The 25,166-nt window shown below is 43.8% G+C and overlaps 1 protein-coding gene across 3 annotated transcripts in view; it reads right to left on the reverse strand.

Annotated features, from left to right (window-relative positions):
* Window positions 1–25,166, reverse strand: part of ELF1 (E74 like ETS transcription factor 1) — a 116,822-nt gene that overhangs the window by 38,043 nt on the left and 53,613 nt on the right. For all 3 annotated transcript variants that reach the window (XM_050948725.1, XM_050948714.1, XM_050948734.1), the window contains one exon: window positions 16,897–17,071. In XM_050948725.1, the coding sequence (XP_050804682.1) occupies window positions 16,897–17,071 (175 nt within the window). The remainder of the gene's footprint in view (window positions 1–16,896; window positions 17,072–25,166) is intronic.

Below are 25,166 nucleotides of genomic sequence, written 5' to 3' on the forward strand. Positions count from 1 at the left end.
GACATAGCTTGAGTGGAATGAGTTCTGATGCTGTCAAGAGGTTCAATGTCATGGATCTGGTAGCAGGACCTAATATAGTCAGAGATCCACAAGGAGAGCCACTGTTAGCAGCTCCTTTGGAGCATTCTGAAGTAGATATGAAGAGTCTGGGTGATTTACTAAATGATTTTGTTCTGTCCAAGTAGAAGGCAATAGCCCTTCTAATGTCAAGGGTATGAAGTGCCACTTCCTGTGAGTTTTTGTGGAGTTTGGGGTAAAAAGTGAGGAGATTATCACTTTTTACCCCAAACCCCTTATCAGCTGGTTAAGATGGAAAGAGGACACCACCTTTGGCATAAATTGAGGGTGGGGTTGCATTGTGGTCTTGTCCTTAAAGAAATTAGTGCATGAAGGGTTGGTGATGAGTGCACTTATTTCCCCGCCCCGTCTAGCTGATGTGATGGGCACAAGGAATGCAACCTTCCTGGACATGTGGAGTAAGGAGGAGGTGGTAGCTGTCTGTTCAAAGGGAGGTCTCATGAGGCCTCTGAGGACGAGGTTCAAATTCCAGGTAGGTGTGGGGAGGGGGTGGACTTCAGGGTAGAGGTTTTGGAGTCTGGTAAGGAAGCATTTTGTAGTAGGGTCGGTGAAGACAGAGGAGCCATCCAGTTTCTCGTGGAAGGCATTGATTGCCATGAGATGAACTCTGACCTTTGTTTTTGAGTTCTAAAATGTTGTCTAGGATATCAGGAAGGGGTGTGGTCCAGGGTATGAGGGTTTTCTGTAAGCACCACATTGAGAATCGTTTCCATTTTCGAAAGTAAGTATAGCGGGTGGAGTTGTGTCTACTGTGTTATAACACGTGTCTGACTTGCTCTGAACAGGCTAGTTCGTGCAATTGGAATCAACGAGGAGCCAGGCTATTGGATGACGTTTCTCCAGTTGTGGATGGAGGATGCAACCATTGCTCTGGGAGAGGAAGTCTGGTCTCATCAGGACAGTTCTCAGAGAGCAGATCAATGTGCAAAGCAGGTAAGGATACCAGGTCTGTCTGGCTCATGCTGGGGCAATAAGTATGACCTTGGCCTTGTTGTCCCTAATCTTGCAGAGAACTCTGTGTATTAAAGGAGGAATTGGAGGGAATGCATATATAAGAGTCCTGTTCCATGGGATTAGGAATGCATCTCCCAGGGAGCTGGTTCCGAGTTCCACTCTGTAGCAAAATAATTGGCATTTGTGGTTCCTTGATGTGGCAAATAGATCTATTGAAGGAGAACCCTAAAGGGAGAATAGGTAGGATGTGATCACAGGAGTTAATTCCCATTCGTGTTTGTGTGACAAGTGCCTGCTGAGAGTGCCAGTGGTGATGTTCTGACACCTGAGCAGGTATGAGGCCGTGATGTCTACACAATGTCCTATGCATCAGTTCCAAAGTTTGATGGCTTCTTTGCACAGGGAGTGTGATCTTGCTCCCCCTTGTCTGCTGATGTAGAACAGGGGTCCACAACCTCTGGCATGAGGCTCACCAGGGTAAGCACCCTTGTGGGCTGGGCCAGTTTATCTATCTGCCGCATCAGCAGGTTCGGCTGCTCATGGCTCCCACTGGCTGCGGTTTGCCGTCCCAGGCCAATGGGGGTGGAGGGAAGCAGCGCGGGCAACGGATGTGCTGGCCACAGCTTCCCACTGCTTATCCTGGTGAGCCGCATGCCAGAGGTTGCTGACCCCCGATATAGAATTTGCATGTAATGTTTGTCCATGAGTACTCGAATAGATTTGTTCTGAATGAGTGGGAGGAAGGGAAGGCAGGAGTACCCGATTGCTCTGAGTTCTAGGAGGTTTATATGCAGATGGGCCTCCGGTGCAGACCACCTGCCTTGCGTTGTGTGGATTGCAGATGTGCACCCCAGCCTATCAGGGAGGCGTCTGTGATGAGCATGAGTGCGGGGGAATTTTGGCAAAAGGGAACTCCTGTGCATATATTCTCCCTTTCTGTCCACTAGTACAGTGAGTTCAGCATGTTTGTAGGTGGAGCTACCATCATGTGGAGGCTGTACTTCGCGGGTTTGTACACTAAAATAGCCAGCCCTCTAAGCACCTCGTGTAGTCTGGTGTGTTTCACCACAAATGTGGTAGCTGCCATGTGGCCCAGAAGTTGCAGGCAAGTCCCGGCTTTGATCCTTGGGCAGATGGATACCATGTGTATGAGGTGTTTGAAGGCGAGGAACCTGGCGTGCAGGAGGAAGGCTCTGGCTAGAATTGTGTCCAGGTAAGCCCCAATGAACTCTATTTGCTGTGTAGGCATCACAGTGGACTTTTGAACATTTGTTTGCAGTCCAAGCCTTTGGAAAAGAGCAATGGTCGACTGTGCGGCCATATACATTTCTTTGCACAATTAGCCCTTGATGACACAGTCATCCAGGTATGGGAAAAATATGATTTCTTGTTTGTGCAGGTGGGCCACCACCACTGTGAGAGTCTTGGAAAACACTCGCAGTACAGTGGAGAGACTGAATGGGAGCACTCTTTATTGGAAGTGGTCATGTTCCAATGTGAACCACAGGAATCGTCTGTGTGCTGGGTGTATTGAGATATGGAAATATGCGTCTTGTAGGTCGAGGGCTGAGAACCAGTCCCCTCATTCCAGCGTCAGTATTATTGTGCCCAACGTGACTATTCTGAATTTTTGGGAGCAGACGAATTTGTTGAGTCGTCACAGGTCTAGAATGGGTCACCATCCCTGCTTTTCTTCAGGGTCAAGAAATACTGAGAGTAAAATCCCTTCCCTCTGTGTTGTATTGGAACTTGTTCCACTGCACCTAAGGGAGTAGGTGAGTTACTTCTTCCTGAAGTAGGTGTTTGTCAGAGGGGTCTTTGAAGAAGGACGGGGAAGGGTAGGGAGCCATTAAATAAAGGGGACGGAATAGCCCGACTGCACTATTTCCAGGAGCCAGCAATCCTGTGTGATGTTTCACTAAGTGTGGTGGAAGCGTGGAGGCGATGGCCAAAAGGGCAAGTAGGCATTGGTGGTAAGGAGTGGTTGCTCAGACCCTCGACCAAGTTTGTTGCCCGACGGGTGGGACATAGGTTGTTCAGACTGGATTTTTCGACATCTGTTAGGCATGCCACGGGACCTCCCAGTGTCATACTGCTTGGACTGTGGGTGGCTGTATTGCTGCAGGCAAGACCTCTGGTAAGGCTGGTATCTCTCTCTCGGAAGGACGGCTGTAGATCCCTAGTGTTTGGAGGGTAGCCCTGGAATCTTTCATCATGTGAATGATTTCATTGGTGTTCCTGGAAAAAACTCTGTCTTTGTCAAACAGTAAATCCTCCACTTTGGTCTGCATTTCTTTAGGGATGCCAGATGAGGAGAGCCAGGAGGCCCTATGCATCACCACTGCAGTAGCTGTGGTGCGAGCTGTGGTGTCATGCCCAGAGATGTCTGAAGCACCGTTCTGGATACTAGCTGTCCCTCTACCAGGACCGATTTAATATCCGCTCTTCGGTCCTCTGGAATGTGGGTAGCCCCAAGTTCTGTCTTCAGTCGAGGATGGTTGTGAAGGAACAGAGGGGGTGAGAATGTGCAGGCGCCAAACAGACTCCAATGATGCCGCAAGACACCAAGTGCGCATGCATGTCCCGACTGGGCACGGCTACCAAAGATCTCCAATCAACAACACCAGGATGCACCGACATCTGAAGTGGAGCACCCACAGGGACACCACTCGAAGAAAAACATATGGTTCTGGTGACTTATTACTGTTTAATTTATCACTTTGTTCCAAATTGTCCTCTAATGACACCTGAATCTGGGACAGTTCCTCAGATTTGTCACCTAAAAAGAATGGCTCGGGTTTGGGAATCTCCCTCACATCCTCAGCTGTGAAGACCGATGCAAAGAATTCATTTAGTTTCTCCACAATGGCCTTAACGTCCTTGAGTGCTCCTTTAGCATCTTGATCATCCAGAGGCCCCCACTGGTCATTTAGCTTCTGATGTACTTTAAAATTTGCTATTACTTTTTGAGTGTTTGTCTAGCTGTTCTTCAAATTCTTTTTTGGTCTTTCTAATTATATTTTTACACTTTACTTGCCAGAGTTTATGCTCTTTTTATTTTCCTCAGTAGGATTTAATGTCCACTTTTTAAAGGATGCCTTTTTGCCTCTGTTTCTTTTACTTTGTTATTTAGCCACTTCTTTGGTTCTCTTATTATGTTTTTTAATTTGGGGTGTACATTTAAGTTGAGCATCTATCTATTATGGTGTCTTTAAAAAGTTTCCATGGCTTCTGTCTTTTCTTATATCTTCCAAAGTTCAACAACTTTGTTCCATGAGGCAGGATGACCTCATTCTGTTCTTCCCTTTCGGTGGGTCTCCTACCCCCCTATATATAAATGAGGTTTCCATTGTTTTGATTCCACCATGCTTTAATTTACATAGGAGACAGGTAAATGGCTGCTTTCTTTCAACTGTGGGAGAGAACATGTTTTTCTCTGTTTAGCCAAAGACTTTAAAGCATAATATCATTAAGTATCCATATTTCCACATATAATGTTAATGACATTTCAGAAAAGACTTCATTCTATATGCTTTAATAATACAGTAAAATTGTATACAGTCTTGTATAAGTCCATACCGCTTCCTGCAATCCCCATTGGCCTGGAGCAGCGAACTGCGGCCAGTGGGAGCTGCGATCGGCCGAACCTGTGGACGTGGCAGGTAAACAAATGGCCCGGTCCACCAGGGGGCTTACTCTGGCAGGCTGTGTGCCAAAGGTTGCAGATCCCTGGCTTATCACTTGATGTTCAGCCCCCATCTTTACAGACCCGTACATCTTTTAAATGAATTCTTCTGATGGTTACCCACCCACTCCAAAGTAAAGTTTATTGAAGCTGTGAGAAAGGCAACAGAGTTTGGTGGTTAAAGAAGCTCTACACTCTTTCTTCCCCTACTTGTTAGCTTTCTAGCTTTGTTCATCTAATATGTAAAAATGGACCTTTACTGCCTTTGCCTGAAGGCTGGGCTGGTTAGAGATTCAAATACATGTTTCTTTGTCTAAAGCAGACAACTCTCAACTCCCTCCTGGTTTAAATACACTTTAATCATAATTCCAGCTTATATCCATTACTCGTTAATGCATGTCACATACATATGTCATGCAAGATTATTAATGATCAGTGAGTTATTAGTTTTCAAATATACATCAGAAGGCATATTTTGTACAAAAATTATTACAATAGTGCATGGGGTGTGACTATAGACGTGCTCAGAGTCATAAAATTACCCAGCTATCCATCCTCGCTAAGTTCAGCCTTAAGGGCAGACAGCAAGACGTTCCATCCAAACATAGCTTCGAAAAGAGAGCATAGGTAGTCTTGAGACATAGTTAAATCCTTTTGAAATTATAACCAACACCTTGATTTGTACGCCTCAGGAGCAGGGTGTGAACCAGTGCAACACAGAATTAAATATGCAATGCCAAAAGAGATTTAAAACAAATTTTGATTACTGGTGTATCTACTACTACTGACTGGTGACTTGGCAGGAACTAGTTCTCATAAGCATGGCTATCACAGGCTTCAGTCACCAACTGAAGAAATAAAAAGGCTGAATGTTTACACACACACACACACACACACACACACACACACACACACACACACACCTCTCTACCTGACTGCGCGCATAGATAATTGTCTAACCTCTCCCCGGGTCTTGAAATCACTGAAATAAATAAGAGCTTTGCCACCTGAAACTGTTTTGGGCGACAAGTAGTTCAGGCCCTGATCTGGCGAGCCCACCTCACACAATTCACTGAAGTCAATGAAAGAGAATTTGAAACCATGGGCCTTCTACCACAATGCTCATAGCAAGCCTGAGCAGAGTGCTAGTATTCAATCTAATGCAAAAAAACAGAAAGTTTGACTGCATCGCTTGAAGAAAAGTAGAAATAAGTAGTGAGGAAATTAACATTTAAAAGGAATATAAATCTAACTGGCAGGAAAAAAAAGTTGGAAGAAACAGTTAATTTGAGGGTCTGACTAAACCAGGGGTGGGCAAACTACAGCCCGCAGGCCAGATCCGGCCCCTCAGAGCTTTGGATCCTGCCCACAGGATTGTCACCCCCGTGGCACCACTGGCCCCACGCCACTCCCAGAAGTGGCTGGCACCACATTCCTGCAGGCCCTTGGCAGAGGGCTCCGTGCGCTGCCCTTGCTTGTAGGCACCACCCCCCGCAGCTCCCATTGACCGGGAACAGGGAGCTTTGGGGGAAGTACCAGAAGGCACGGCAAGGGCAGTGCACGGAGCCCTCTGCCCCCGCCCCAGAGGCCACAGGGACATGGTGCCAGCCGCTTCTGGGAGCAGCGGGGCCAGGGCTGGAGCCAGGGCCAGGGCAGGCAGGGTGCATGCCACTGCCACCCCGGAGCTGCTCCAGGTAAGCGCCGCTGGGCTGGAGCCTAAACCCCTTCTGCACCCCACACCCAACTCCCTGCCCTGAGCCCCCTCCTGCACCCCAACTCCCTACTCTGAGCCCCCTGCTGCACCCCACACCGTCCTGCACCCCAGCCCCCTTCCCTGAGCTCCCTCATGCACCCCTCCTCTGCCCCAACCCCTTGCCCTGAGCCCCTTCCTGCACACTGCACCTCCTCGCACATCCGACACTCCCTCCTGGACCCCAGCCCCACAATTTCCCCATCCAGATGTGGCCCTCGGGGCAAAAAGTTTGCCCACCTCTGGACTAAACCTATGATGCAAAGTTTATTGCAACTTTGCCCTCTTAAACTGCAAACCAAGGGATTGGAAAAATAACTCAGTTGCTTATAGATCATTAATGAAAGCCGCTTTGCAAGACAGTACCTGCCCAGGGATATAATTTGTTTTGATGGTCAAGTATATTATCAATAGTGTTTTCATTATCATTCAACTTGAATAATTTGGATAATTTAAACTTATCTTTTAGGGACTACTGCCTATTGGATGGGAGCTATAGCAAAGGCTTAATTAATCCTCTACTTCCAAACTCAGACCTGTGCTGGGGAATTCTCTTACATTCTTCTTCCCGCTTCCAGGATTTGTCGAAGTGGTAAAATATTTGCATTAGTATTTCCCTCCCCAGGGCCCCAGACAGCTGTTATTTTTTCAGTTCTGTAATTAATCTTGTTCACACTTTTCCTCCACTTTTATTTGGATGAGGTAATCAGTAAATATCACTAAAAGAAGGGGAAAAATAGACAACACAACACACAAATACAAGAGTCCCAAACTCTTTTCTTCCATAAAAGCAATAGATTTATCCCAGAAAGTAGCAACATTTATAGTATTATTTGTATTTCAGTAGCACCAAATGGCCCCAGTTCCATTGTCCTAGGCACTGTACAATCACATAACAAAAAAAGATGATCCTTGCTCAAAACGTTTACAATCTAACAGACCATACTATTGCAATACTGACCACTCTAAAATACTGATGTAATCACTTGCCCTTCAATTTTTAAAATATATTTTAATTGAGTTTTCAATTTTAGCTACCAGTATATTGAAAAAACCCATCCACAGAGATAGAGTTATGCTAAAGATTACAACTACCAGGAACACAAGTTCCAAAAAGCAGCTTTTGCCAGCTTACCTGACAGGGTTCACATGGAGACTGTCCTTAAGCACAGGGAGTGTGCTGCAACGCAGTGGTAAAGGGACTTGTGTGGGAAGAATGTGGTCTCCATTTTAAGGGCCAGATCCCCAGCTGGTGTAAATGGTCAAACCTCCTTTGAGTTCAGTGGAGCCATAACAATTTATACCTATGATACCTATATTCTTATCAATACATTCTGAGGGGAAAAGATTTATTTATTCCAGGATAATAGTTTATTCTTGTGCACAGAAGCAACGGTCATAGCAGGTAAGCATATTGATGTCTCCTACTAATTGACCATTTTAATCTTGAACCTAGAGTAAAGTGAATTCTCTGTTAGTACCTCTAAAAGGTAAAAGGGTCACAGCTGTTTTCTCTATGTAGTGGTACAGTTTAAAATTTATGAAACTGAAGAATAAAACAACTGTTTACTCTAGAGGCTTTAAACTAGATCACTCTGTAGACAGCAAAGCTTACCCACAGTGTTATAGGAACTGTTACACTTCTAAAAAGCTAGCTCCCCTCACTTTAGTGGAGTTACTGTTGATTTACGTTAGTGTAAGTTAAAGGAGAATACTAATATACTGCACAGGTATAAAAGCAAATTTTTCATCACCCATGTGACAAAGTTCCTCCTCTATCTTGGTGGGTTCTGTGCTTATTGGCGGATTTGTTCGCCTCAGAGATTCACCATATGGGCCAAGAAACAGCCCAGAGACCTTCCCCCCCAGTAACACCCACAGTCCAGGTCAATTCCTCCTGTGTCTGATCAGGAGTTGGGAGACTTGGGAGGAACCTGGGCCTGCCCTCTACTCCAGGTTCCAGCCCAGGGCCCTGTGGACTGCAGCTGTCTACAGTGTCTCCAGCATTTTGAACAGTATTAAATACACAAAAAAAATTAATTTATAAGAGCATTGCACTCAGAGGTTTGCTGTGTGAAAGGAGTCACCAAGGCAAAAGTTTGAGAACCACTGAATTAAATGCTAGCATTTCACACACAGGCTACTGAAACGAGCTGAACACGGTTTGTCCTTCTTAACACTTGCAGTTACACTGTGCTGGGCACCAATCCAGCTGCTCCCATTGCTAACACTTGTCAGCAACAGGTAGGTTATTGCTAGTTGGGGGGAAACAGCAATGGAGGATAATGCAGGGTCAGGAGGGAGCAGGGACACACACGCTGACCCCAGGGCAGGACGGAGCAGGAATTCCCCTGCCCAGGTCAGTGTTCCTTGAAGCCCAGTATCTGCCGTAACTAACCAATCCAGTAGGGGAGGCTGCGGCCGCTTCCTTGGGCAAACCCTGTCCCAGCACCACTCCGGCACCTGGCTGCAGCTAAGCACAGAGCTAGTACAGCCTGTAAGGGGGGGGGGGGAGGCAGGGGGTAACTTCCCTACAGTGCCCCAAGAGGGAAGGAGGTCGGAGGGGAGAAGCTCCTGCCCAGCACCGCTGAGCTCACTAGTCCCAGCAGCTGGGGCACGAGGAATAGTTTGCAGCTCTGTCCTCCTGCGAGGAAGGGAAGAGTATGAAATCAACTACCATGGTGAGTCCAGCCTCGCCCCTGCTCCACCGCCTTTCCTGCTGGGACTGCTGCAGGGGTCCCAAGAGCGCTTCCAACCCCTGCAATCCTCACTACTTAGCCAGAAAAGCCCTGCTTCTTGGGTCCCCACCCCCAGAAGCACTAATGGGCCAGGAAGGCACTACAGCTGGCAAAAGTGATCAGAGTTCGGAGCTGATAACGCTGCTGAATCTTACATAACATTCTCACGCAGTCAGACACACAGTCATATTGTTGGGAAAGAAACTCCCTAATTCAGTGTCAAGAAGGAACAGGATTCCCACCCCCCCTTGTCCCGCCCCACATGTCATACCCCAAAGATCCCTGTTTGATCATTGTGTCCTGAGGACTGGTGTTGCACAGAACACACGATCTGGTCAGACTGTTATCAAATTGCAAACACAGTCATCTATTCCAGGAGTAAAACTACATCCAACAAATCCAAAATGAGATTTTTTTGAGGGAACTCTGAGCTTTGTACTCTCTGCATTACAAACAAAACTCAAGTACTGTACTAATTTGCACTGAGCCAAATAAACAATTTGCACAGTAGCTAGTGTCTTGTGAATAGAGAAATAACAAGTTAGCTAACCTCTACTTAAATTCGATAATCTGCTCAGCATCATACTACTAATTCACTCAGTGCTTTGCCTTTAGGGCAGACAAGCATGCTTGAAATACAATGAATGGTATTAAAAACTATGCTAGAACTTCTCCCATTCCATTAGTTAAATAGACTGCATGTTTTCGTTCATTCTGGGGAGACACTATCATAGCCTCACTGTAGTATTTATCATTTCTTCTCATTAATATTTGAATGAGCAATAAATTTTTACATAAATGTTCACAAACAGTTTCACAAACACTAGTGCAGATACATATTCACACACAAATATTAATTAAATATGGATTCACACAAACATTCACAGCTATTTTAAATGCTCTTTGTGAGTTTAGGAGTCAACCATTTAGGAAGGAAACCACTAGATGACCAATTACACAGTGTGAACTACTCATACAAATAGCAAGGACTTAAAGCAATAGTTAGAATCACAGACTATTAGGGTTGGAAGGGACCTCAGGAGGTCATCTAGTCCAACCCCCTGCTCCAAGCAGGACCAATCCCCAGATTTTTACCCCAGTTCCCTTAATGGCCCCCTCAGGGATTGAACTCACAACCCTGGGTTTAGTAGGCCAATGCTCAAACCCCTGAGCTATCCCTCCCTAGAGTAAGTAGTCTGCAAGCAGTCCAAACTTAAAATATGTTCACATACATCAATACTGTAGTCTTGAACTAACACATTTGTGAAAGTCACAATCTATTTGAGGATAATTCACTACGGAAAAAAAGGAGCCAAATTCATCAAATAAAACTGCTGAGAACAGTTCGTGCCAATTTACTCTGAGTAACTACAACTCATGTCAAGTTTTACTGAGTTCTGGGGTTTTTTTAAATCTGTACATACATCCACTACGAACAGTTTGATGGCAGAAGGAAGAACAAACTCATTTCACTTGTAACCTAAAATATTTTAGCACTGGTTTTCAGTGCAGATGATTTAGCAATATTAGACCATGACTATGGAAACAAGTTCAAAACCATGTTCTGATTGGTAGATAAGGCTTTTGAAGTGATGTTACTTTTGTAGATTTCTAAGCATATACTTATACCAGTAAGCCACACTGGCTTATGCATTTCAAGGCTATTAGTGCATTCTCAGGTGGATAAAGGCATTCAGAAGTACATATATGCCAAAGTCTACTCATTCACATCGTGCCACAGACTACTGCTTTTATCTAAAAACTTCTGAACAACGCCAAGAACCCAGCAGCAAGAACAAAAACTTTAAAAAATAAAAAGCACAAAGAAAAATATCAATGCTATTCTGAGTGAAACCTTCCAACTAGAGCTCTATGCAGATACAAAATTTGTATGTATATCCTATATGCGATCAGCAAACATGGTCCACGGATATCCGCATCTGTGGATGCAGATATCCACAAATACAAAGTGGATATCCACAGATTTTCAGGGCTCTATTTCCCTGCAATGTACCACTTGTCCAATATAGACTATAAACTCGTAGGGCATCTTGCAGCCAAAAAAAAAAAAAAAAAAAAAAAAAAAGTTACCTACCTCTTGTAACTGTTTTTCTTTGAGATGTGTTGCTCATTTCCATTCTAAATAGATTTGTGCGCACTGCGTGCACAGTCGCCTAGTAGTACCTGTTGGGTCGGCTCAGGCAAACCTGGAGTCACACCTTCATGGCACCACATATAGGGCCCTCCCGCCTCTCCAGTTCCTTCTTGCCAGATTACTCTGACAGAGTGTAAGGCAGGTAGGTCTTCAAATGGACATAAGCAACATATCTCAAAGAACAACAGTTACAAGAGATAGGTAACCGTTTTTTCATCTTCGAGTGCTTGCTCATGTTGATTCCAAGTAGGTGACTCCCAAGCCTTACCTAGGAGGTGGGGTTGGAGTTCATGGACTTGCTAACTGAAGCACCACTCTGCCAAATGCTGCATCATCCCTGGCATGCTGGGTAATGGCATAATGAGAAGTAAAAGTGTGGACCGAGGACCATATCGCCACTCTACAGATCTCCTGGAATGGAACCTGGGCCAGGAATGCTGCCTGTAGAGGCCTATGATCTTATAGAATGTGCCATCAGCGCAGAGGCAGGAATCTTTGCTAAATCATGACATGCTCAGATACAAGACATGATCCACGATGATATCCTTTGAGAGGAGACCAGGAGACCCTTCATCCTGTCCGCTACCGTGACAAACAGCTAGTTCAATTTACTAAACGGCTTCATTTGCTAGATATAAAAGGTCAATGCCTGCCGAATGTCCAGGACGTGGAGCCTCTGCTCCTGGCAGTGTAAGGCTCACAGAAAAAGACTGGAAGTAAAATGTCTTGACTGGCATGAATCTGAGTGATGACTTTAGGCAGAAAGGCCGGATGCAATCAAAGCTGTACTTTGTCTTTGTAAAAGATGGTATAAGGAGGGTCAGATGTGAGGGCTTGAGCTTGGACACCCTTCTAACTGAAGTTATTGCGACCAGGAAAGACATCTTCCATGAAAGACAGAATAATGAGCATGTTGCTAAGAGCTCAAATGGAGGCCCCATCAACCTCGAAAGCACCAGATTAAGGTCCCAAGCTGGGGTCCCAAGCTTGTGGGTATAACCTGTTCATTCCTTTAAGAAAATGACCCACCATCGGGTTAGCGAAGACTGAGCGGCCTGCCACTTCTGGGTGGAATGCCAAAATGGTGGCCAGGTGAACTTTTATCGATGAAATCGATGAGCCCTGCTGCTTTATATGTAGCAGATAGTCCAAGATAAAGGGAATTGATGACTATATTGGAGAAGTATGACTCTGCGAACACCAGATCAAGAATCTCTTTCACTTGGCCAAGCAGGTCACCCTGGTGGATGGTTTCCTACTGCGAAGGAGAACCACCTCATAACAGGATCGGAGTATGTGAGCTCTACTGGGTTTAACTATGTAGCTTTCAAGCCGTGAGGTGGAGAGACTCGAGATTAGGATGCAGGAGCCGGCCATGGTACTGGGTGATCAGGTCCGGAATTAAAGTTAGGGTGGTTGGGGTGTCCACTGACAGCTCCAGAAGCATGGTGTACCAGTGCTGGCAGGGCCACACTGGCACTATCAGTATCGCTGAGGCTCCTTCCCTCCAGATCTTGAGAAGAACCTTGTGGACAAGTGGGATAGGTGGGAATGAGTAGAACAGGTGATCCTTCCAGGGAAGGAGGAATGTGTCTGCACGAGAGCCCAGACTGTGATTCAGGCAGAAGCAGAACTCCAGGCACTTCCTGTTGCTCTTTGTGGCAAACAAGTCAATCTGGGGAACTCCCCGCAGTTGGAAAATGTTGTTCACCACCTACAGTCGAATGGGCCACTTGTGCTTGTGGAAGGATCTGCTGATATGGTCTGCCAGCTTGTTTTGAGATCCGGGAGTACTGAGTGGGCTAGGCGGAAGTCCCAGAGCTTTAGGGCTTCCTGACATAGGGGAGAGGCACGTGTTCCACCGTCTGTTTATATAAAACATCGCTGTTGTATTGTCCATCAGGACTGATATGCATCTCCCTTCCAAATGAGCTTGGAAGCTCTACCATGCCAGATGAATTGCTCTCAGCTCCCTGATGTTGATGTGAAGCGACAACTCCACTTGGGACCAGAGGCTCTCAGTTCCGAGCTCTCCCATGTACACTCTCCACCCCATCACCGACACGTTGGTAACCAGACACAGCGAGGGATGCAGTTTGGAGAAGAGGACCCCTGCGCACACCACTCGCGGATCGAGCTACTGCTAAAGAGACTCAAGCACCTGCGGTGAGAGTATGACTACTTTGTCCAGACTGTCTTTGCCTGGTCGATACACTGATGTTAGCCAGGCCTGGAGAGGTTTGAATCTCAGTCTCCTGTGTTGTACTACGTATGTACAAGACGCCATGTGTCCGCGGAGCTTCAAACAATTCCTTGCAGAAGTGGTTGGGTATTCCCTAAAGCGTTGTATAATGTTGTGCATAGTTTGAAAATGAGACTGTGGTAAGAAAGCTCTGGCTTGTCCTGAATCTAACACTGGCCCTAAGAACTCTATTCTCTGAGTAGGAGACAGAATCGATTTTTTGCACGTTCAACAGGAGACCCAGCCTATCAAATGTGGACCTTATCAAGTTGACATGTTGTTCCACTTACACCTTGGAATGGCTCTTGACTAACCAGTCATCAAGGCATGGGAATCTCTGCACCTGGCTTTTTCTCAGGAAGGCTGCTATGACTGTCATGCATTTGGTGAACACCTGAGGGGTTGGTGACAGGTCGAAGGGGAGAACCATAAACTGATAGTGAGTGTGGCCAACAACGAATCTTAGAAACTTCCTGTGGGATGGGACTATGGAAATGTGGAAGTATGCATCCTTCAAGTCAAGGATGGCATACCAAGCCCCTGGATCCATCTGGAGCACCAGATTCTGGGCCACCCTTCTGAGAAGCTCCTGGTGGGCTCTACTATCAACTGGGGCAGATGCTGAGGATGTTCCTGCTACTGTTTCATCAAGTGAAGATGATGAGGAGGCTCGGGCTAGAAAGGGATCTTTCCATCTGAACTCAATGCGTGCCTGGTCATCAGTATCGGCGCCCATCTCGGTGCCGACTGCAAAGCCGGTAGCAGTACCGACATCGGCACCGCTATAGAACTCTCTGGCCCTGGATGGTGTTCATCCATCTCAGGCGACACAGAGATCGCCGTGAAAAGGACCCCTAGGATTGGTGGTATGCTGAGGGTGTCCAAAAGGGCCACTGCGCTGGCCACGGCACGGGTGGGAAGGATTGTCCCATTTCCAACCTCTGAAGATGCCACTCTGCACAGTGCTGGTTCCTTCTAGATACTCAGGACTCTGCCTCTGAGTCTGATGCTGAGGAGTTCAAGTGCACACACCGTGGTGGCGCTGTGCCTGACAGTGCCAGGGTGAGGGCACACGGTGCCACATCATCGCTGGCTTATCCCTGATGGTACTGGAGGTCTTTGCGGTGCTGGATGCTTCCTCTCGTATTGGTCGGGAGAGTACGGGCCCATTAGGGCTATGAGGCCTCTAGCTGCCTCAAAGGTCTCTGGAGTGGCGGGGAGATCGAAGTCCTCCACTTGACTCTCATCCACTGGCATGGAACTCTACGGAACCCTCTGCAGGCCTGGAGTCAATCATACTGCCTCAGGCACGGATGAGATGGATTGGCCTGGCACAGTTGCGCTCCACTATCAGGCTCATGCTCAGTTATTTGAGCAGGTGAGCGCACTCTGTCCGTCTTCCTGTGCTTTCTGCGAGGCGGTGGTGACTGTGAGCGGTGCCAGGCTTCTGAACATCAGGAAGTCTTCAGTGCTGGGGAATGATGGTGCCAAGGTGACCCCAGAGTCCATCCTCAGTGCCGCAACGTCCCTGATTGAAGCCAGTGCGCTACACACTGCTGCTGAAGTACCAGTGCCAGGTCTATGAGGCTCAACTCCGACTGTTGCCGCAGGGCCTGTGGTCCTTGTCCTTCTTAGTATGGGAGTGGAATCCTCTGCAGATCTTGTCATTATCAGTCTGGTGGGATTCCCCTAGGCACTTTAAGCAGGACCTATGTGGGTCGCCCTTTGGCACTGGCATTTGGCAAACCCCACATGGCTTAAACCTCTGGAACTGAGGCATGCTCTGACCCCAGGCAGGAGAAGGGAACGGAGAAGAGAACCCTGGGGGGAGCTCAAAGGGGATGAGGTTCAAGTACTACACTATGCTCTACTAAAAACTATTAACTAACTGTTGAAACTATTTTCAGGTAGGAACAATGAGTACACTAGGGGATCGTTCGAAAATAAGAGAGAAGAGCAGCAAAGAGAGAAGAGAACACTTCAACGACCGTCACTGGTAGTAAGAAGGAACTGAGGATGCGGAGGATCAGTAGGGTCCTATATGCAAGGCAACTCCAGGGGGCACCTGAGGCGACCCGATGGTACCACTAGTGGAAAAACCTTCTGGTGACTGTGCACGCAGCACGCACACACCTACTTGGAATTGATATGAGCAAGCACTCAAAGAAGATGTGTTCTTAACTTGGGTTAAAATGGCAGCAACTCAAGACACAGCAACTCAGCTCAACATCTCAAATTCAAGCCTAAAGGGCAGCCTGAGCTAGAACCAGAGCTACTAAACTTAATTAAAAGTTGAGTTACCATGTCTTCACTGTTGCTTTAACTAGGGTTAGCTAATGTTAGTTACAAACGCAGCTTTTTTTGCAGCGCAGACATACCTTAAGGGTGGTATCTGTGTTGTCTTCTCTTTACTGTACATCCTTAATGGCGCTCAATGATAAAGTATTCTAGTTTAAGAAAATATTTTCTACTTGCTCCATCTCAGGTTTTCTTGATGCATTTTGGGGAATCAGAGTTACAGCATTAATGGTTGGGGGGGAGGGGCGCGGGGGAAAGCTTTGCTGCTTATTTTTCCAATAGCACCATAACTCTGCCACATTGGGTACATCCCATGCTCTCTGTTCTTGTTTTTCCTGATAAAATGTGTAGCATTCATCCGTAAATGCAAACCATAAGAGACACAACAATGTGTACCCTTGTTGCTAGAACCTTAAATTTCTGAATTTCCTGACTGGCTAACGTGGCTCACTGCAATTTTAAAATTAGATGTAAACATCTTTTTGCAATTCATATGTTTCAAATAAAATGAAAACAGTGTGATTTTTAGAATACTTTCACTGGAGTCTGAAACCACATTTCTGGGACCTGTATTTGTACTGTTGTTCATTTAACGCAGGACAAATAAACTTTAATCAATCTTTAATATCAGAAAGTAAAAGACACTGAATATATTGCTAAACTGCAACTCAAAAGTGCTTTCTTGTCAGTAATGTGGCAAATATAACTGATCAAAACACATTTCAGCAGAAATTCAAACAATAAAAATTTTTGGTTCTGGTTAAAAAGTCCTAAATTCTCCACAGAAAGCAGACACGTTTTCCTTGACTTGAAAACCCATTTACTACTACTATTTAGATAGAAAACTGATTACTTCATAACGAAGAACATAGTATAGTCCTATACATTTCTTCCTTACTTGGTATGGGCAAAACTCTGGTTGATTTTGCTCTTTGTCATGAAAACGTTTGTCACCGCAAGCCTCTCATACCGTACAGAAATATTTCTCTAACAAACCTGTAAGGGTGATGTCATCATCTTCTATTATTTGCTCTTCTGCAACATCCAGGGAACTCTCAGTAATCATGTCACTGGATTCATCAACGCAAGCTAAGCCAGAATAATTGTGTAGGAGGTCTGCACTAGGAATATGCTCCACAATGACAGCAGGGAAAATGGATGGATCACCAAGCTATAAAAAGGAGTATTAAAAGAAAACTATTCAGATTATTTCAGAATTAAAATGTTTGTCTATCTGGAATATTTCAATCTTATCACATCTATAAAGTGTTACTAGAACACTGATATTTGTTCCTGACAACCTAATCAACCAGCAATCCCTCAACATGCAAATTGGCACAGCTGCAGAAGGTGGTCATATAACAGCAAAATAATCATTAGAATTTCTAAAAGGATTACTTTGCACTGAGCAAGCATATTTATTACAGAAATAATTGAGAAACAATTAATGTATATCCCCATGACACATTTTTACAGAGAGTCACTTTTCAGAGTAAAACTGTACTTCAAAAAATGGACTGGGCAGAGGATTAGAAAACACTTTGTAGGGGATAACTGCACTGGCTGGAGGAACAGAAGGGAGGGAGATGTTTTCCAATTAATTCTTATGGTTCTATTAATTTGAAGCTGCTCTGTCCCTCCTCTCCAGTGCAGTATCCACTCTTTGTCATCACCTCACCCTCTAAATTTCTATCTTGTGTCAGATGTAAAAGAAATGAAGCAGCTGGAGAATCAGAAACATGTCAAGCCAAGCAACAATAATTAGAAGACGAACATTCTTTCAAAAGGCAGTCCCCCAACAGGAAGAGGTTTTCAGAAAGTGAATCTTTCAACAGAGAAAAGTTTTCTAAAGCTAATTTTCTAAAAGGTCATCTGCTGGAAGAAATTCACTAGCTGATGGTAGCATAGTTTGTCACAATTATTTCAAGATTTCTTTCAGCAATCTCCATACTACAAAAACATAGAACACCATTAATTTGACAAATTAAAAGAAAGGTTATGTGAGTGGCTCCTTCTGTAAACAAAACAGTGTGGATGGACTTAGGACTAACATATACTTCAGAAGAGTACTGTATAGATTTGTGCCCTAGTTCAAGCCATTTTTTTAACCATTCAAGAAAAAAATCTTATGATTGTGGTTATAATCTGATCACAGTATACTGTTCAAGTTCAAGAAAAATAAAATATATTCCAAGCCAATGATTCAATATAAATGATGGCTATAAGATCAAGTATCTCTCAGCAAAAATCCAGGAAGGGAATTATTGGTAGCACCAAGTGCCATTAAAAGTTTTGATAGGCAGGAATTAGTATTTTAAGTCATTCGGTAGTTTTTAAAAATATGTTCTAACAACAATTGTTGTTAATGGGTAATAAGGGTCAAATTAAACAAAATCCCTAATATATTTCAGTGGGCTTCTACTGTTAAGAGTTAAGAATTCAGTAGACACAAAAGCCAATTATGGAAGTTCAGCAAGTAAGTTCCTCAAAATACAGGAGTCAAAATAAAATAACATCTACAAGAGCAATAAAATGGTCAAAAAGCAGACCTAGCTAAGGTCCCTCAGGCAGTACTGCAAAAATTAGGACGTGAACAGGTTAGAGCTGAGGAGAGGCCTGTCTGAACAAGAGTGACTCCAAGAGAGAAAGGGCACAAAGTCATAGCATCAGAAAAGATGACTGCTGCTAAGCAGTTCAGTAGAATAATGAGCTTCACTATGACTTATTAATGAACCCCAAAGGAGTGCTCTCATGTGAGTCAATAGAATCAGTCTGTGTTATTAATATTAAATCAAAACAGCTCAAAAAACTATTATCCCATTTAAGAACCAAGCTAGCTAATTTTCTTAATGGCACAAGACTAGATAGAAACTAACCAGTAATCTGCTCTGCAATTTCCCAAACTTTGGCCCACAGACCACTGTTGGTCTTCAGTGATCTGGCTGGTCACATGGTTTTGGGTCTATTTGTTTCCACAACAGATATGAGGGGAGTTGAAATGAAAAGCAAAAAATGCAAAAGGACAAAATAACATAGTAAAAAGCAGTAAAGTCAAATTCTTTCTGTATGTCTGAAATTGCTTTATTTGCTCCAGGGTGTTATGTAGTCATGAACTGGACAGTAAATGGTCTCCAAGAGACAACTGCACTATTGAGATATGGTCCAAGATATGAAAAAGTTTGAGATTCCCCAATAGAACCAATACCAAGACATAAATGTATTGTGAAAACATGGAAAAAATGTTAAAAAAGAGTATTAAGGTTGAAAAGTCAAGCACTCAAAAAATTTAAAATGCCAGAATTAAGGTTACCTGACACAAAGGCATTCCCCTCCCACATTTCAAGTCTGCTAAGACATGAGGTATCAGAGCTTTTTAAAGCAAAGGCCACGAAAACTTTTTAACATGAGCAAACCAACTTATTTTTCCCTCATCTCATTCTCGGAAATGGCTGATTCATTTGGCTGAAATTAAAAAATGAGCCTGAGGCAGACACCTGGCATGGAAAACTTAAGCCCAAAAACTTAAAATCTGGGAAAGTTATAAGTTAGGTTGGTAGAATGCAAATTTTTTTTTATTTTTTTTTAAATAATTTTGATGGTAATATCAATATTTATTTTTAAGCATTTTCCCCTATATTTAGCTATTTAAATGTTCAAAGTTTGCAGGAAATTATGTCAGGGATGAAAAATAAGGGGTCAGATAAATAACAGCAGATGTTGAAATTAAAGAAGTTAAACTTGTATAGTCTCTAAAAACACAAATTATCAATATCACATGTCAGAATATACAAAGTAAATATCCTTAAGCCAAGCAGGTTCTCAAGCAGCATTTTTCTTACTTTGCCTATCCGTAAATTTCTATTATTATCAACGGAAATATTTTTTCATCGATGTGTGTGTGTAAAGTGAAATTAACATTTACCAGCAAAAATCTAACCCTTCTAAGCCTAGCTATAAGCAACTGAAAACAGGACTTTGTAGTGAGAAGTGTCATGCAACCTTAATAATAAACAGTGCTACCAACCCCACCTATAATATATATATGTTGTGCAATATACCACATCCTCTCATATCATTTGCTAATTCTGAACATTTCAATGGTTAAACGCAAACTCTTCCTAAATTATCAGGGTTTGAAGGTGATGCCATGTTTACACAGGAAAAATATTTTCTCTAGATTTGAACGGAAGTCTTAGATTACAGTTTTGAAAAGTAATGCATGAGCCCTTAAATTATAAAGTCCCATCTACATTCAAGGAAAACTATGTTAGCCAGAATAGTTTCCCAACATTCTTCCCAGAGTAGAGCGTATATGTTTTCAACATTGCTGAGTAGGCCTTATGAATGGTGGGACCCCCAATCCAAACAAGGCGGAAGCTCAAGATGCTGGAATGGGGAGGGCAAGAGGGTGAGGAGGAAATGAAGCCTTAAATAGCCTCCTCTTGCAATCCTGTTAGAAACAGATTGTTTGATAGTGAAGTGCTTCTTCCCTTATGGTTCTGCTATTGCTTATTTTATTTGCCCATAAGGCCAGCCCTTTTCATTAGCATCTTTCTCTATAAAAATACTACTGGCTCAACATGCTCTCTCTCCAATGGCCTAAATTTGTGCCACTTCCTCAGCCTCCTCAGAAGCAGAAATTAAGGCATTGGTTCTCAAACTTTTGTATTGGTGACTCCTTTCACACAGTATGCCTGTGAGTTTAACTCCCCTTATAAATTAAATTACCAGCACTTTTAAAATATTTAACACTATTTAACACTACTATGAATGCTAGGGGAGAAGCGGGGTTAGTGGCAGAGGCTGACAGCTCGCGACTCTCCCATGTAATAACCTCACAACCCCGAGGAGTCACTAACCCCAGTTTGAGAACCCCTAAACTAAAGAAAGCAAGTAAACTTTATTGTTGTTATTCTTCAAGGGAGTAGGTTTTAAATAATTACTTTGCTTCAGAAGAATAAATCCAAAGAAACGCTTTTTACTAAAAACAAGGAAGAGTCTTTACAATTTAGAAACAATTTTTGTGTAAAAGAAATTCTTGTCCAGAGCTTTCTAAGGTCCCATCTACACTGCACAGTAGAAGTTATTGTGCTGTGGAACCTGGCTACAATAGGTCAGTCATCTGTTCATTTTTAAAATATATTCAGTCTTGCACTATCAACAGGACTGAACCATATTTTGACAGTGTTACTGTACTGCAGCCTTGAATTTTAGCAGTCTGTAGGATTGCTCAGGAACGTGATTCAGTACAACCTACAATTGTGTTCTGACCATGCCTGGGGACTACTGTCCCAAATACACCCACCATGGTAGTTGTAACTAAATATCCCCAACATCTCTCTCACCTACAGAAGTTGGTCCAATAAGAGATATTACCTCACTCACCTCTCTCAAATGTCCTGGGATCGATATGGTTACAACTACACTGCATATCCCAACACAGTAATTTATACAGTGCCAAAAGACAGTATTAGGATAATTCTTAGTTTTGCCCTATGCTTAAATAACTATTTGAGGAGCTTAGTGACACACACTGTTCAGGAAGGAAAAGATGAACGTAATAAAAAAGTAAGCTAGAGAATATAGACAATTATTAGTAATAGCCATGCTGTCATATGGAAAGTAAACTTGATTTAAATAAATTATAGTCTTAGAAGAGTAGGAATAAAAATCAGCAACACATTTCAAAAAAAAAACGACTATCACTTTTTGGGTTTGCATAATCATAAGATGCAAAGTACAGGTCTTCTTTCCTGCAATATTAAGAATAGGAAGCCTGCAGCAAACATTCTGTAATTACTCACAGAAAATATATGTACACTTGTAGGCTTTAGTGAAAAATGAAACTCTGCAAAAAGAGAGGGTTTTTTTATTGCCAAAATTATTTTTACATTGACTGCACTTGCAAATTTCATCAATAAAATTTCATTCACCCTCTCTCCCCACCCCCCACAAAGTTCTAATGAAATATACTGATATGTAAGTGACAAGAGAAAGAGGCAATTTCATCTCAGATTTTCCATACCCTTCTCAATAATATAACTGGAGGAAAAGTACTTGGATCCCAATAGAATAGAAGATTGAAACTACTAATAGTTGTGTTATTTTAAGTCACAGGCACAATTTTGTACAAATTATGAATGGCAGAAGTCTGACAGAATTACTAGTCAGAGATCCTCTCCTTCTTTGATGGAGCCTGCCTGTGAAATCAGAAGTGTCAGCTTTTGACAAGGTGTCCACAACACCTAAGTACATGAGATTAACAAGTCTCACAACAGCTTCTGGGGAACAGATAAATGTGGTGTGTTCCCCATGGAACTGAAAGCCCATGAAGGGAGACCTGAACCATGTCATCCTAGGAACTTTCTGAATATAGGAGGAGTCCTCATACAGAAACTGACTTCAGATCCATCAGCCCTGCCAAAGACAATCCATCCTTCCATCTCTGCATGGAGATAGAGAGTAAAACTTACTGCCCGATCCAGAGGCCCTGTGACACCCAAGTTGAGAGGAGCTATCTGCAAAGTGAAGGAGACTACTGAAGGAGGATTGGAATTGGGCCAAAAGGTGGAGAAAATCAGTCCCCACTAACTTAACTGCACTGTTCTGTGAATCTGGGCCATGGCATCTCAAAACAATTGACCTGCCACCTGCCAGGCAATGAGACTGCACTTTCTGAGGTCCTCCCTCCCTCTTGGAGCAGTGTTAAGGGGCAAAAGTGGCAGTCAGAGCATAAAGAACCTGTAAGAGATAGCAACAGGTCTGATTCACAAGCACTACCAGACCTAATGTACCCTTGGGAAGGTACAGTGGCTGCCAAAATGCAACTGTTTCAAGCCTGGAACTTCCTAATCACAACTGCAAGGCAGTGAGGGAATGGGAGAGGAGGAAGAGAGAGAGTCATAGAGTAAGACCAGAAGAGACCAACATGTCATCTAGTATGTCTTGTTGTATGGCACAAGCATCAACACCACTCAACAACCAAAATTAAACCGAAGTATCAGCCCCTGGGAGAACAGACTATTATGTGCCACAGGCAGGAACTGTGGTAGAGAGCATATCTGACAGAATTGGAGCCTCTGCCCGGGGGCCGCATTCGCCCCTCCAGATGTTTTAATACAGCCCTCAAGCTCCTGCCGGGAAGCAGGGTCCGGGGCTTGCCCTGTTCTGGTGCTCCAGCCAGGGAGCGGGGTTCAGGAGCTTGCCCCACTCTGCGCAGCTCCTGGAAGCAGCAGTATGTCCCCCCTCGGCTCCTACACATAAGGGCAACCAGGGGGCTCTGCACACCGCCACAAGCACTGCCCCTGCAGCTCCCATTGGCCAGAAACCACAGCAAATGGGGGCTGCAGTGGCAGCATCTGCAGCCAGGGCAGCGTGCAGAGCTGCCTGGCTGCACCTCAACGTAGCAGCTGGATGAGGGACATGCTGCTGCTTCTGTGAGCTGCTTGAGGTAAGTGCTGCCCAGAGCCAGCACCCCTGACTCCCTCCTGAGCCCCAACCCCCTGCCCTAGCCCTGATTCCCCTCCTGCCCTCAAACTCCTCGGTCCCAGCCCAGAACATCCTCCTGCACCCCCAACCTATCATACCGAGCCCAGAGCCTGCACCCCCAGCTGGAGCCCTCATCTCCTCTCGCACCCCAGCCCCCAATTTTGTGAGCATTCATAGCCCGCCATACAATTTCCATACACAGATGTGGCCCTCGGGCCCACCCCTGCTCTAGAAGTGCAGCCTAATTTCAGACTGATGGTACTCCATGCAAAAACAGAATCATCCCTATTTAAGCAGGATCTATTCTGGGTAGCAACAGAGTCTGTAATCCTATTAGTAGAGTATGCACAAGCTAACCCACTCCATTCTCAAGGCTGTGACAAAGTTTTTATGCTATTTGTGCATGGTCACACTTGCACACTCCAAAAAGGACCACTGAGAAAGCAAAAAAGAGCATTTCCTAAACAGAAATGGACAAAGCTGGTAAGGGACGAAATCATATTTCTTGTTTATGTAGAGTCATTTAAAACTTAAATTGGGTGACACCAATACTCAACACTCAGCTAGAAAAAAAAATCTTTATTAGACCAATAAAAATATTTTCAGGGCTATAACTTTCTAATTGCCAGCCCTGGAAAAATAAACAGAAATATCAATTTTATCCATCACAGAAATCAAAACCCTTAGCAATTCTGTATATAATTAACTACCTCCCTGGTCTCACCACATGATCCTTTTGATTTATACATTCTAATACAGCATTTTTTCGGTAACAATACAATATGACATGTCCATATTCAATTTCCACTTTAACCACTCAGATTTTTTTCTGTAGAAGCGTGTCCCTTTTTATAAGATTCATTCTCATAAATCAGCTATCTCTAGATTTATCCTCATCTCTGCAATTGAGCTAAGATCCCCCAGGTTTGGAAGGAACTTGCAGCAAGGTATTCTCAATGAGTGGTCGTTGGCATTATAGAGTTCACTTTTTCCCATTAGTCTGTCACAGTCTTAATTGGGTCACTTTTAGGGCATGCTACAAGACTGTTTTCTTAGGCTTTTTCTAGCGTAGAATTTATTGGGCTTCCAAAATGAATGCCAGGGAGGCATTTGTTCTAAGGCTGAAGAACTCTTAAGGGAGGTTTATATTGCCCTCTTGAAATATTTGATAATGTTCTTTATGTTATGCCTATTTCCATTTGTCTACATCAAAACATATTTAAACAGAGCAAAAACATGCCAGATTCATTTCTTCTCTATGAAGTTGTAATGAAGCATCCTGTCCTTCCTCAGCATTCTCCTCTGCCATTGGCTGGGAAAGCGAGAACAACAATAAATAATGCTAATAAATAAGGCTTGCTTTCCACTAAGTTTATGGAATTGCAATATTTGAATCCCTCGGCTGTCATGAACTCTGGAAAAATACAGGGAAGGAAGTTACATTGCCAGAACTTCCACCCAAAATTGAGTAAGCAGTTCAAACTTGGTTTCATTGGAAGCATGTGACAGTAGATGTTAGCCAATCAAAACCCTCTAGGTAGGTCATGTTTAAAAAAAAAAAAGCCATAAGCATGATTACAAAACTAGAAGTATTGTAGAAGGAGAGAGGATAGGTGCTTTTCACACAGAACTTTTAATTAAAAGATATTATGATCTGGGCAGACAGTAACAGTGTTTAGCAGCATTTTGAAAACCGCCTCCTTGTAATACTGCCTTGCTAAATTTCTTACTAATAAATACAAATCTTACCTTTAACAGGCATTTGAAATCTCTTAAGA

This window comes from Gopherus flavomarginatus, chromosome 1, assembly GCF_025201925.1.
Source record: "Gopherus flavomarginatus isolate rGopFla2 chromosome 1, rGopFla2.mat.asm, whole genome shotgun sequence".
NCBI lineage: Eukaryota > Metazoa > Chordata > Testudines > Testudinidae > Gopherus > Gopherus flavomarginatus.